The 15,210-nt window shown below is 43.7% G+C and overlaps 1 protein-coding gene across 2 annotated transcripts in view; it reads right to left on the reverse strand.

Moving 5' to 3' along the window:
• Window positions 1-587: 587 nt before the first annotated feature.
• ZNF346 (zinc finger protein 346) overlaps window positions 588-15,210 on the reverse strand; it is a 44,672-nt gene continuing 30,049 nt past the window's right edge. The window contains exon 7 of one of the 2 annotated variants that reach the window (XM_070937163.1): window positions 588-1,531. In XM_070937163.1, the coding sequence (XP_070793264.1) occupies window positions 1,453-1,531 (79 nt within the window). In that variant the 3' untranslated portion in view covers window positions 588-1,452. Of the gene's footprint in view, window positions 1,532-11,322; window positions 11,648-15,210 lie in introns of those variants that run through there. The other variant, XM_070937164.1, reaches the window with a different exon arrangement.

Genomic DNA, 15,210 nt, shown 5'->3' on the forward strand with positions numbered 1-15,210 from the left:
CTTCTTGCTGGTTGGACCCATCTTGTTCTTTGGCTCAGATCATCTTGGTTTCCTAAGGCTGGATTGGTTAGCAATTCTAGAGTCTGTAGCCCAAGTTGTCTGGAAAGTAAGAAGTTTCCTCCAGAGCAGGGGTCTCCAACCTTGGCAACTTTAAGACTTGTGGGAAGCTTTGCTGGCTGAGGAACTCTGGGAGTTGAAGTCCACAAGTCTTAAAGTTGCCAAGGTTGGAGACCCCTGCTCCGGAGTATTCGTTTGGCTGCCCTCTTTTTAAAAACAACAACAATTTTATTACGTTTTTTAAAAAAGACAAAACACAAAGTAACAGAAACAAGATTGAAAAAGGGTGGAGGAGATCAAAGGACAAAGAGGTTAAAAAGGAAAGTAGAATGAAAAAAAATATTAACTTCCACTTGCTTCACTACAGATACAAATGTATAATAAAATAACCTATTTATTCTAAATTGAAACAAAAAGGTCATATTAACAATGTACAAACTAAACAGCAACAAAAATCTTAATAGCAAAATAATCATTTATTCCATCTTTCTCAAGTTTGAAGTCCAACATTTGGTTTTCTTTTTATCTGCCTTTGCTTTATCTTTTTTTCCTAACATATGCTTGATCTATGTGGACATGGATAATATTGGTATTTTTTTCAGGTTATTCTTATTGCACCTTCTATAGTTAAGCTGTTTTTGAGACTGGTTTGGTTTGAAGATGCTGAATTGTACAGAATTATGATGTTGTGGAAACAGTTGTAGTGGGATTTATAACCCAGACATGTGCAAAAAGGGAATGGGTAGTTTATGGTACAAGTTGTGAGAACCTAGCAATTGTCTTGCCAGATTGTTGAACCAAAGTGTTACTTTATGTGGCTGCAGCAAGTGAATATTTTAAATTCAACTTAAGATGTTGATATGTTGTTTGAACTCAGCTACACAATGTGCTGCTTTTTAAGTACTATACAAACTGTGGGGAGAATTTATGCATGCAGGAACTACACTGATGTGTTTGTGTGCACGAGTGTGTGTGTGTGTGTGTGTGTTACAGCAAGACTTCCTTAATTTATCAGCCAGAGCCTATACAAAATATACAAAATACAAGAAATTTGAACCTACATACAGGTAGTCCTCAACCTGCAACTACAATTGATCCCAAAATTTATGTTGTTAAATGAGAAATTTGTTAAGTGAATTTTGCCACTTTTTACAACTTTTCCTGCCACATTTGTTAAGTGAATCACTGAAGTTATTCAATTAGTAACACAGTTGTTAAATGAATCTGGCTTCCCCATTGACTTTGCTTGCCAGAAAGTCGCAAAAAGTGATCACAGGATCCCGGGATTCTTCAACCATCATAAATATGAACCAGCTGCAAGCACCCAAATTTAAATCACGTGACATGGGGATGCTGCAAAGGTCATAAGTGTGAAAATGGTCATAAGTCACTTTTTCAGTGCTGTTGTAACTTTGAACGGTCACTTAAACGAACTGTTGTAAGTCGAGAACTGTCTGTATTTGTTGTAAGTAGCCTATGAAAACAAAACAGAGAGTAAAAACCTTCCCACTCTCCTTCACTCATAGATACATCTGACTCTTCGTTTCAGTTGGATGGTTTGGAGCAGTGAGGCAAAGTTTTTTTTTGTTGCTATTTACTTTTACCTGTAACATGTCTTCTTTCCTATTTATGCTGCTCACTTGGAAATAAGACAGGGTTATTTATTGCACTGAAGATTTTCACTATTGATTCTCACTATTCTCAGTATTGAAAAGGGGTAAAGCAGTGATGATTGTGGTTAGCTATATTCATACAGCATGCTGAACCATAAAGTAGTCAATCACACTTTAGCCTGCTATCTTAAACAAATATATAACATTGGGTGAATAAATTATATTTAAGAATCATTGAATTATATTAAAAATCATCTTAGAGATCATCTACTCCAACCCCTGCTCAGTATCTGTCTGATATCACAGATCACCACTCAGCCTGTTCATTTCCAGTGAGGGAGACTTGTACATCATCTAGTCAGCTGTTGAACAGCTCTAATCGTTAAGAATTTTTTTCCTGATGTCCAACCAAAATCAACTGCCTTGATATTGAAACCTACTGTGCCTCCCCCCAATTTTCTGGAACAACTTTGAACCATTCTGCTCTGTCTTCTGTGTAATGGCTCTTCAAATACCTGAAGACAGATGTAATGTTTTCTTGCATTTTTCTTTTCTCCAGGCTAAACATATTCAAGCTCTCCAACCATCCCTTGTATGTTTTTCCCCTAGTTGCCTTATCTGGGCTGCTTCCTTCTGAATGAGTTTGTTAACCTCTTTCCTAAAATGCAGTACCCAGAATTGGAGACAGTGTTCTAGGTGTGACCCAACCAACTCGGAATAGAAGAAATGGTGACTTTGCTTGATCTAGACACTCTATTTATTCAGCCCAATTTTATATGTTTGTGTAACATATAAAGTTCTGTTGATGCAGCCTAGGTCTATATTGCTTTTTTACAGCAGTATTACACAGTTGGCTTATATTCAGCGTGTGATCCACTATGGAACCTAGGTTCTTTTCCCAAGTTTTGCTGCTCTTTATAGACCATTTCCTCCCACTCCCACCAATTCTGTTCTAATGCTTGGATGTTTCTTGTCCAAATAGGGGTCTTTGAATTTATTCCTTCTGTAATTCATCTTGCTGGTTTCTATCTGTTATTTGAGTTTATCAAGATTTTCCAAGCCATTTGCTCTGCTCCCATTTCTGCTGTTTCATCCAAGGCATTTATCAATATGTTGAACAGCACTGTTCATCCTGTGGTACGCCACTCACATCTTCCTTCCTGCTTGACACAGAGCCATTGGCATGCACTCATTGGGTATGATTGTGTAATCAGTGTATCTGTCAAGCAGACCAGCCCACATATTGCTGTCTTCTCTACTAGAATCTCATCGCAGATGTTGTCAAAAGCTTTGCTAAAGTTAACCCTGGTAAGAATATTACGAGAATGTCTTTTGCAGGGGTCAGCAACCCGTGGCTCTGGAGCCGCATGTGGCTCTTTCATCCCTCTGTTGTGGCTCTCTGTTGCTGGTCGGTGCGACAATTTTGAGAGGAGCTTCTGGTTTGGGGGGGGGGAAGCATGGCATGCCAGGAGGAGACTCTATGGCAAGGGGTGGGTTTTCCAATCGGCTCCACAATTGATAGGGCTTTTGGTTAGGACAGGTAGAGGAAAAAGGACACCACACTAGGAGGAGACTCTATGATGGGGAAACCGGAGTTCCGGTCGGCTTCAGAATTGAACGGGGGGCTTCCGGTAAAGACCTTTGTGGCTCTTTGAGGGTTTGAGGTTGCCGACCCCTGGTCTATGGAGATTCTCAGTCATCCAAGGCATCGTTATCCCAAAGGTGCTTTTTCAAGAAGCAACTTTCTTTGGTTTTGACTTGAAGACGGTTCACTTCTCATCCAAGAAACTTCTTGGTTGAGAAGAGAAACATCTTCAAGTCAAAACAAAGAAAGGCCAGTTGCCTCTTGAAAAAGCACCTTTGGGACAGTGTTGTAAGAAGGTAGGCAGTATGTGCTCTGCTCTCAACATTCTCAAATGAAGGCAGATATTTTGCTTTTACTAGCAGTGATGATGTTAACCTAGTTCGGGTAATGAAACATCTGCAAGAAAGCAAGCAAGCTCCAAGGGAACCAAGGACCCCTCAATTATGCTTTTGCAGTATTACTTCTAAGCAATGTTATCAGAACAGGTTTGTTTTTCTACCTTCCTAGATTGCTCTCTGCAGCTCAGGAAGGGAGAGAAAGAATGGCAGCGACATCTCTCTACAGTAGTTGAGGCTTGTTCCTAGAAGGGAGTGCTCTTGGGAAATGGATTGGGGGGAATTACAGTGATAAAGTAGCACAGGATTATGGGGTGTGGTCACATAATTTCAGTCAATTGAATCACCTTGGAGATAAAACATGGGAACTGTATTTCTCTATATAATTAAGTTTTATGAACAATACAGGCTTTAGGGATTGAATAATCCAAAGCGACCTGCCTGTTCCCATTAGTACTTGTGAATGAATCATTTTTCCTGTGTAAAAGCAAAAAAAAAGAGTTGTGTGTTGCTTTTCCAGCTAGCACATTTATTATAGCACAAGCACATTGTGTGATGGCTACTTTATTTCTGGTTTGGCTACATTCAGCTCAGAGTCACACCAAAGCCAAACTGGATACATGAGCTGATCTGGTTTCATGCAGCTTTGGCAAGTCAGCAATATTATTTTGTTATTTAACACACAGACGTCTTGCCAACAGAGAGGACTGCTCTCATTTGACATTTTCGGATTCAGAAGACTGCTGCCGAAGGAGGGCTGTCCTTCCTTCCCTGGAGAAACTGGCTTTGCATCTTGATCAAGCCTGACTAGGTGGCTCAGTGGCTAAGACACTAAGCTTGTCAATCAGAAAGGTCGGCAGTTAGGCAGTTTGAATCCCTAGTACAGGTCTCCTGCATGAGCAGGGGGGTTGGACTAGATGACCTCCAGGATCCCTTCCAACTCTGTTACTGTTAAAAGGACCTTCACACAGCTTATTAACTAGGTTACTCTAGATCTGAGATGGCGAACCTATGGCACGTGTGCCACAGGCGGCACGGGAGCCATATCTTTAGGCACGTGAGCCGTTGCCCTAGCTTAGTTCCAGCACTCATGTGCGCACTGGCCAGCTGATTTTCGGCTAGCCCCGCCCATGCCACCCCTCCCCTCCCAGGAGTCTCCACGTGACCTGTTTTGGATGCCAGGTAAGTATAGGGCTCGTGTGGAAGCTCTGGGAGGGTGTTTTCAGCCTCCGGAGGGCCTCTGGGGGGGTGGGGGAGGCCATTTTTGCCCTCCCTAGGTTCCAAGAAAGCCTCTGGAGCCTGGGCAGGGTGAAAAATGGGCCTTCTGGGAAATCAGGAAACAGGCTGTTTCCGGCCTTCGGAGGCTTCAAGTAGGCCTGCTAGGGCCAAAACGGGGCACGGGGGGGGGGGGGAGGGTGTATGTGCGCATGTACAGGGGAGCAGAGGGGATTGAATTATGGGTGTGGGCACGTGCATGCCCGCGCCGGCCCCCTGCGCTCCCCCCACTTTTGGCACACAGTAGCAAAAAGGTTAGCCATCACTGCTCTAGATCCTGCCTAGAGTAACTGCAGCCTGAAAAAAGGAATGGGGCAAATGGAGAATAAGTATAGGCAAATCAAGCACCCCCTAGAACATTTTGAGGGTATAAATCACATGCCCCCAACTGCTAGGAATTTGTGGTATTTTGCTTGCAAACACCTGAAGTGTGTCCGGTTGCCTAGCCCTGGGATAGGACCTCCCGAAGAGACTGCTTGTGCTTAATCCCACTTTCTAGAGTAGTGGATCTGTATTCCATTAAAGGGAAGGAGATTATCCCCTCTCCTCTCAAGAGGCTGCTCGTTCTGAGCTACCAGTACGAGGGTCTCTGTCTCCTGGCTCTGGTTCAGAAGAGATGGGTTTCCTCTTTGCTTCTGGGATGGCCTGGTCCCCCTGGTGGATCCCTCATGGGCCCAGCTTAGGCTACACGGGTGCCTATAATTAAAGGCCCTAATCACCACCAGGCGCCCTCCCCTGCTCATACATCTGGGCACAATTTAATGCTGGCGACGATGAAGCCACAAGGGACAGGAGTGTTTTTGGCACGCGGTGCTGTCTGCAGTCTCCGCCTCTCTCTCTCCAGGCCCGGCTTTGTCTGCCAAGAGGGGATGGTGTAGTGGGAGGGATCGTCACCATCTCGCAGGAACAGCCGTGGCTGTCAGTGAATTGCTGAGCCCCCAGACGAGCTTCATGAGGCTGCCTAAACTTGGGGTGTGGCAATTTTCTTTTAGATCTCAGGGATTGGTGGTTTTCTGCTTCTGAGGATGGGATTCTTGAATGGGAACAGAGACTAGAGCCATTGCTGTCTGCCGGGAATTTATTGGCAGACACTATTCTGTGTTTTGTGTGCCTGGATTTACAATTCTGAAGGGACAGTGAAGGTTTATTAATTTACAAATCAAATCAATATGCAGTTTGCTGTTTTGATATTTGCTTCATGCTTCCCCATGTTCATCAGTATCCCTGTTGTCTGGATGGCCAGTGAAATGCTGACCCTCAGGCTTGCCCCATGCAAGCAATTGAGCTCAGTGCCAGGAGGCTAACTAGGGAGGCAAAATCTGCAAAAAGAACAATTGAGTGTGTTAACCATCTGATTTTGTTCTACTCCACAAACACATCCAAAGACAGGGATGGATAGTGATGAACATTTGCTATTCTCCCCTCCAGTAAATCTATGACTGTACACTATGTTTAGGGAGTCCTGCGTACAGGTAAGCACAAAACTGTGAGTAAAGATGAATAGAATTGGGTTGCAGTGAAAATTGGTTTTCTGAACAATCTTGTCGGTTAAGACCACATTTTCATGTATAGGCCCCAGAGATAATCTTGGCACTTTGTCACCAGAAATCATTCTCCCTTTAGCTGATAATAGTCAGGGCAATTTTCTAGAAGCCTCTTATTCCAGGACACTTCCTGGAGTATATTAGGATCTACCCTAACACTTTTGTTCCCTCGGCCCCCCTCCTTTTTCTTTCTCTCTCTCTGTCTGTCTCTCTCTCTCTCTCTCCACCCCCCCAACCTTCTGACCCATCTCACCCATCTCCAGGTCCAGGCCCCATTAGGCACAAAGGGTCTCTCTCGATCCAGGACTGACAAGTGTGTGAATTCTCTGCCCAGACGACCAGCTGAGGGAGTGGGGAGGGGGTTGTGTAGGCCATGACGAATGGCTGCCCCTAGATCCTGAAAGGCTCCTGGGGCTGGAGGCTGCTGTCTGCTCCCCAAACAAAGCTGGGTGCGGGGAGAACTGAAGGGGCGGAGGGTCTCTCTCTCTCCATCTCCTGCTCATTGAGATGTCAAGCTGAAAAGCCCCCATTGTTCACCCGTCGCTCTCACCGGAGATGGGACCAACATGCTTTGCAACTCAATTTAGCACTAAGGTTACCGGGTTGTGTGTGGGGGAGAACAGGAGATTCCCCCCCTTTTTTTAATAGTATAAGCAAGTAAATGAGTGCTCCTAAAGGTCCCAGGTCCTCTGGGTGCTCCTCACTGGATGAGAGGCATTGAGTAGCAGAGCAGGGCTGATGGGACAAGGCTTTCCAAAGATTTGTGAATGGCTAATCTATCAATCTGCAAATTGGGCTGGCCACTTGATGAAAAATGTTTGCTATTACAGAGTGAACCTCTTTACTTGAGGTAATTTGCTCTAAATGGATTCTGCTGGGATTAAAAATACATCCGCGACTATCCAACCCAAATCAAAGGGGTAGGTAATGTTGGCCATTAGCACGCAAAAACATCTTAAATATCAGGTGTTTGGGTGCAGTATCAGTCATAGCTGCATCGCTGCATTTTGGGAGCTTCAGTGATTGCAGCATCTCATGCCACGCAACCAAAGACCTTTCTGACATCAGTGGCCTCATCATCTTTTTCTCTGCTGGATTTGCTCTTCTCCTTAAAGAAACAAGATGCAGTAGGAAATCTGGTACTTGTCAAAAAGTTTGAACTGCAATTTCATAATCTTTTACTAATGATGTTGAGCTGAGAGTGCCAGATGGTCTACCTATGTCATTGGGACATTAATTTTCATATTAGTCTTTGCTGCCGAACTCATTTACTCATGCTCCCCTCAGTTCCAGAGTCCATCCTGTCTGTGGAAGGTTTTTCTTAAGTAAACTAACCAGGAATATATTAGTAATCTAACCATACAACATATAATACTGCTGCAAAGTGGCTTCAGGACCTGAGAGCAGATCACAGCAATCTCCCAGAACAGGAACCAGTCACCATCACAGGAGCAGACATCCAACAGCGGGTCAAAAACATGAAGAGCTGGACGGTACCTAGCTCAAAAATGACCCACACCTAGCGACTAAAGAAACTAATAATAGTACACGAAAGCCTAGCTGCACAGATGAACCATCTACTAGCAGCAGGCCCCCACTTAGGCTGGTAACACAAGGCAGGGCTGTGCTGATCATGAAAGACTCCGACAAGGGAACAGCACTGTCCAACTGCTGCCTAATAGTCTACTGTCCCACAACATGGAAAGTCCTATCAGGCATCATAATAGCTAGGCTACAGGACCCTATGAGCCAATATATGAGCACAGCTCAAAAATGCACTGGGAACAACACCAGAGCTCAAAACACCAGTTGCTCATAGAGCAATTGCCCAAGATTCAAGGTCTAGACAAACAAATCTGAACACAGCCTGGATTTATTATAGGACAACATATGACTCAATGCCATGGATCTCTAAATGTCTGCTGCCATACAAAATCAACAAGATGCTAAGGATCTTCCTCAAGAACTCAATGGGACCATGGAAGACAACACTGGAAGTCAAGTCAAGACCGTTCACACAAGCAGCCATCAAGTGTGGCAGATACCAAGATGATGTACCCACTACTGTTCTGTATAGGCTTTAAACCCATCAGCCGGATAATGAAAAGAACTGAATATGGGTATACGTTCAAGAGTGGAACTCTAACCCTACCTTCAGCCACCTCTACATGGATGACATTAAGTTGTAATCAAAGAATGAATGATACATTGACTTGCTGATCCATCTGACATGGACCTATAGTGTGGACATTGGGATATCATTCGAACTGAAGAAGTGTGGCCAGATAGTAATCAAGAGAGGGAGGATAATTAACACTGATGGGTGGAACTATCAGTGGGCCACATAGCAGACATACAAGCCAGTTACAAGTACCTTGGTATCTCATAACCACATGGAAATCACGATAAGGAGGCAAGGAAGACTGCAACATCCAAGAACCATCAAGGGATAAAACAGGTCCTGTAGAACCAGCTCAATGGGAAGAATAAGATCCATGCCATCAGTATGTATGAATTGCCAGTCATCAGATATCCTGCCAGTAGAGTGAGCTGACCAAGAGGACATGGAAGCTTCTAGTGCAGTGGTTCTCAACCTTCCTAATGCTGCGACACCTTTAATACAGTTCCTCATGTTGTGGTGACCCCCAACCATAAAATTATTCCTAAAACCATTGAAAATATGTGTTTTCTGATGGTCTTAGGTGACCCCTGTGAAAGGGTCATTCGACCCCCAAAGGGGTCCCGACCCACAGGCTGAGAACCACTGTTCTAGTGTGAAAACACAGAAGCTCCTCATGATGTACAGAGGTTTCCATGTCAAGTCCAACATTCAGAGATTGTACACCAGCCAGAAAGAATGGGCAGTCTGGTGAATGTCAAAAGCTAATGTCCTGGATCAAACCTACAGCATCTATGGATACATTAATAAGATGACAACCAAAGATGAGCTGCTGAGAGAATTCCTGAAGCAGTAGCAGAAATGGGAGGAAGACCAGGCAGAGGAAACGCCATGACAAGTTAAAACACTGCATAGAATAGAATAGAATAGAATAGAATAGAACAGAACAGAACAGAACAGAACAGAACAGAACAGAACAGCAGAGCAAAGCAGAGCAGAGCAGAGCAGAGCATAGCATAGCATAGCATAGAATTCTTATTGGCCAAGTGTGATTGGACACACAAGGAATTTGTCTTTGGTGCATACGCTCTCAGTTTACATAAAAGAAAAGATACATTTATTAAGAATTATAAGGTACAACACTTAATGATAATCATAGGGTACAAATATGGGAGTGTATCCCATTGAAAGATAGCTGAGGTAGCAAACATTGGGAAATTCTGCTAGTGGCTGGAAAGGGATAGACTAAAAGACAGCAATGAGGCATTTATTATAGCAGAACAAAAAATAGGCACTAAGCATAGGAGGAGTGGGTCTATCACATACAGGACCCAAAGTCCAGAATATTTTAAAATAACTTGGCAGTGAACACACAAAATATTCCTCTATTTTCCAACAACAACCTGTGAGGTGAGCTGGGCTGAGAGAGTGACTGACTGGCCAAAATCACCCAGCCAGTTTTCAGGCCAAAGGTAAGACTAAAACAGTCTTTTGGTTTCTAGCCTGGTGCCTTAACCTCTAGACCAAACTGGCTCTATGAAAATACTAGACTATGCAGAGAGGACTCAGAGGCAGTCCAACACACAGTGTCAGGGTGTGAGATCCAGGTAGGAACAGCATACACAGAATCACACAATCCAGTAGCTGGCATTTGTGTACAAAAACATTTGCACAGTGTATGGGCTAGACCTTCCCAAGTCAAGATGGTAGACTCCACAAAAGGTTGTGGAGAATAACAGGGATGCAGTCCTGTGGACTTCAAGATTCAGACAGACAAGCAGGTAGGTACTGGTCAATCAACCAGAGTTATGGTAGTAGACAAGGAACAGCAGTGGTGACAGCAACATCAGGAAGAAGGAATCTGAGTATCTGGAAAAGTATCAGGATCTGAAGGAGGAACTGGAGAGGATGTGGAAAGTAAAGGCCAAAGAGTCCCATTGGTGGAAGGAGCACTTGGGGCTGTGACTCCTAAACTGAGAGAGTGGCTCCAACAGATCCCAGGAAAAATGTCAAACCTCTCTGTCCAGAAGAGTACAGTGCTAGGAATAGCTAAGATGTTGCAATGACTGTGCATGCGCATGTGCACACACAGACACACTCACATACCCTCAGGAAGGAATCAGAGATAAAGAAAAAGGGGATTCATTTTAGATTAGATTAGATGCATTTCCTGAGCTCTGCAAGCATAGCAATATTTGGCTGTACCTGAATATATAGGGTTTCGGGAACAGGGTGGAGAAATGCTAATTTACATTTAGCTTCTGGTGCAGCAACTTGCCTTTGGAAGCCTATTTTCCAAGAGTTTCTGTCACCATTTCCTGTGTGACATTGACCTCTTACACGAGATGAATGTTGCACCACTGCTTTATGCCAAGAAAAGTACTGGGACCTTGTCTTTCTGTAAGACAAATTTTCTTTGCTGTCTACATTAAAACCAGGGATGGTTTCCACATGAGGTGTAGAACTTCAGACTTCAATCAATAATTGTTTCGATTGCAACAGTTACATTGGGCTTTGCCCATCCTGCTGTTCCTTTTCAAACTATGGAAATATCAGGTAACAGCACAATCATCTACATGGACAGGTCAAGGTAGTGCTACTCTTCTAACTTTTTAAATAGTTACAAAGAATTACTTTTCAATGCATACCTTCCTTATTACCACTTTCTGTTTAAGTCTGTCATTTTATTAATGCTATTTTACAGCTCCTTTTTTAACATAAATATTTAACTGGCACTTGAAGAATTGTACACCAGCATTTTCCGAATTAAGATAGAGAAACCACAAAATACGTCTTTCCGGCAAAGTTATTTTAATAATGGCTTCTTGGGACGATCTTTAATTTTGTCCTCAAAAACATCCTGGCAATTTAAAGTAATTTTTATACAACATACAAACTGAACATGTAAAGCAGTTGCAAGTGATTAAATAGAAATTAAAACACTTATGAGAAAAAAATGGCTCCTCTGGGCAATTCCACATTTTTTTACCTGTGCACACCACCTGTAAGGAGATCACAAGGAGGGAAAAAGCAACGAAGGATGGCAAGGGAATTATATATCCATATGTTGCTTTTTTAGCAGTGTTGAGATCACATCGGCAATTTTCCACTGAAAGTACCTGGAGGCAAAATGAAGCTCTGGTTGGTTCATTGGGAAACCACAGGAGGCATGCAACAGTAAAAGGCGGATGTGTGTATTTGTTTCCTACGCTCAAATGGGCCTAAATTTCTCACAGCTTTGATCCCTAATCCTGAAAGTTGAGGATTATAATGGGAAGAGACAGTTTATGACTACAATGTGAATGTGGTAATGTGCATCTTTGTACCTCTGTAACAGACAGGGCATTTCAACCTTGTACTCTTGTAGTCTAAGCCAGGTTCTTTCTCAAAAACTAACATGTTTTTGGATAGCCAATATCCAACATGTTTTTCCATTCTTGCAGTTTGTTTCTCAATTCATACAGGTCCCTTGTGCAAACTTTACAGTGCTGATTTGGCTTTCCAGTATATGCTGGCCAGGGATGAGGTGAACGTTAGCCCAACACTCCATGGCATAGGGCCTAGCTATCTTCGAGACCGCCTGCTGCTACTGACGATCTCCCAGCGACCCGTGCGCTCCCACAGAGAGGGCCTCCTCAGGGTGCCATCAGCCAAACAATGTAGGCTGGTGACCCCCAGGGGGAGAGCCTTCTCTGTGGGGGCACCTACCCTCTGGAATCAGCTGCCCCCAGAGATAAGGAGAATCCAAGACCTTCCGCCGTGCCCTTAAAACCCACTTTTTCCAGCAAGCCGGGCTGGCTTAGGAAGAAAAAACAATTTTTTTTTTTAAATTTTAAATGTTTAATTGGTTTGTGTTTTTTTTAATTTTGGGCCAAATTTATATAGATTTTAATTGTTTTTAATATTTGTATTTCATGTTTTTAATTCTGGCTGTGCACCGCCCTGAGTCCTCAGGGAGAAGGGCGGTATATAAATTGAAAAATAAAATAAAATAAAATAAAACACGTCTGGGGTGTCCCAGGTGGGGCGAAGTAGCCACAGTCCTTACCCCCCCCCACCGCAAAGCAGCTTTTGGGACAGTTAGCAGCTGGGAAAGTGCCCTGACCTTTCCCACTTCTAATGGACTGAGCCAGCCCCGGTGACCAGTAGCCAGCAGCTCCTCTTCAGCTCCTTTTTCCACATGCCTGCGCAATCCGGGCTCTCCAGGGAAACGCTGTAGGTGATTATGCTAATCCTCCTTCCCTCTCCCACCAAGCAATCGGCAGAAATTAAGTGCTTGCTCCATTTCTGCCAAGAAAAGCCGTGTTTCACTGGTCAGGCCCCTGTTCCCAATGCATCGACTCCAGCCCTCCCCCTCCCTGCCCAGCAGAAGGAATGTTTAATCCAGCCAGCCTATTCCAGTCACGGACAGGAGCAGGAACTGTCTGATCTGCCTCTGAGAAGAGGTCAGGCCGCCCTGGCGTTTAGGAGAAAGGGGGGAGGGCCTTGCACCCCAGGAGGCTCCAGAGTGGAGGAAGAGGAGGGAAGGGTGCAGAGATTTCCAAAACCAGGATAGCAGATTTGTATACAGAGTGAGGAGAGATGCTGGAACTGGGACAAAATCTAACAAATCATCGGAGGTGAGCAGGAGGAGAGAAGGAGATGGAAGCCATGCAACACCAGTTGTTTCAAGCTAAATGTAAATAAAGGCCAGGATATCAAGGAAACAGAATAGGGGTTATGGATCATACAGTAGACAAGCAATGGAATGGGGATCCAGGACTAAAGAGTTTGAGGAGTTGATTTCCTGTAGCCTTCTTAACAAAGTACTGTATGTCAGCTTTTCCTAACTGGAGTGTTGCACTTCTGCCATATCTGGAGGACACCTTGTAGAAGAAGGCTGAGTGTATTTATCTTGGCTGCAATTTTCTAGTAAACTGTTGAAAGATGTCCCTGGACTTTGTGCAACTGCCTTACACTTAGTTATGTTTGTCAAAGAAAAGCGCTAGTATATGTTCAGAAGCCTGGAGTATAAGTAGCTGAAACATTCCCAATGAGTAACAGCACCTTGGGCACCAAATACCATAGGCCAATTCGACTCCAGACAAGTGAAAGCTGGCATTCAGGTGCCCTTTGGTTACTAAATAGGGTTCTACTGCAGATTCCACAGAAGTACCCTCACAAAGTGCCACTTGCCTGATGATATACAGTATATCATCTATAGATCTATAATAGGTTCTTACTAAAATACTGAACTGAGATACTCCTTCTTTTATAATCCCACTGAGTTTTCACAGTTAAATTGCCTAGCTGGGCCTCTGGTGGCTTGTTGCTTAAGGACGCCAGTATGAGCAGCCCAGGCCACAAAGGCAACCTCAGCAAAACCTTGGCATAAACAGGACCTCCAAGGCCTGGTTTCACTTTACTCCAGATGCAGCAGCTGCAGTTTGATCAATTCAGGGAGCTCAGCCTGCTTCCTTTCCGTTTTGAGGCTAGAATATTAACTCCCTGCCCTTTTCATAGACTCTGGTGTTTTAGAGGCTGGAATTTTGTCAGGGAAGTTCAGGATGTGGATGCAAGAGCATTGAAACACAGCTGAAAGTTATCCTGCATGCCTAGCTGAATGGCATAAACAAAAACAGGAAATGTACGCAGGTGGGGTAAAAGCAAGTGCAGAGCAACCATGTGAATTAATGTTGACGGCCACAATCTCATGCAAAGCTTCATACAGGCACCTGTGTGATCTATTACAAGTGTGCACTATAAATATTCTGTTAAGAGTCAAGAAATATGACAGATACTACTGTGTATCACTTTATTCTTTCTTTATTCGATTTAATCCAGCCATAATCTTGTGATTTTTGTTGGTTACACTATTGTTGGAAGAAATAGCCATCTGGCTTCAGTTCCAAGTGGGAAAAAAAACACTGGAAACATGGAGACTGCTTGGAAAGATGGTTTAATGGTGGACAGGAATCACATGGCTTGAGTTCCTGAGTAGAAAAAAGAAGGGGCCGAGTGCCTTGGGAGTGCCTTGGTTTTATGACCTCTGTTGGGCCCCATCTCAGAGTTTCTTGTTCCTGTATAAGAAATGTATCCTGATTGGTTGTGAGACTCCCAGGGGGCGGCGGTCTTAGCTAGCCTTGCTGGCTGATGTTATCTTCCCAGGTGCCATATGAGGAGTTTCTGTTGCTGGATGGGTCCTTTGTGTTTCAGATGATGGTCCATTGACAAAGGTGGGGGGAGGCAGGAAGTTGCTTTGTCTTTAAAACATGTTTCTCCATTTCTCATCCAGGGAAATATAATATTCTGCCTTTTTAATATTTCCTAAAATATTTCATTCTTCTAGGAGAGGGGGTGAGTGCCAACTTCCTACAATATCACAGTAAAAACAGCAACAGAATTAAAGCAAGCTGTCCAAATCACGAAAAACAAAACTGAAGTAGACCAAAAAAAAAAGCACAGCTGATGTTCCTGAAGGATTCTATAAAAAAAGTCATTTTGAATAACTTCCTAAAACCTATCAAGGAGGGACCCAATCTGATTTCAGTTGGGAGTTAGCATGTAGCATTAGCAGAGCTATGGAGAAGCAAACTCCTCACTTTGGTTCCCTTGATATCTCAGAAATGTGGGACCAAAAGCAGCTTCTTCCTACTTGATCTCATAGGTTGGGCTCAATCTGTGTGGAGGTCCGGTGGTTCAT

The sequence above is a fragment of the Pituophis catenifer genome, unplaced genomic scaffold (assembly GCF_029215685.1).
Source record: "Pituophis catenifer annectens isolate HBS135680 unplaced genomic scaffold, rPitCat1.0.hap2 SCAF_2, whole genome shotgun sequence".
Taxonomy (NCBI): domain Eukaryota; kingdom Metazoa; phylum Chordata; class Lepidosauria; order Squamata; family Colubridae; genus Pituophis; species Pituophis catenifer.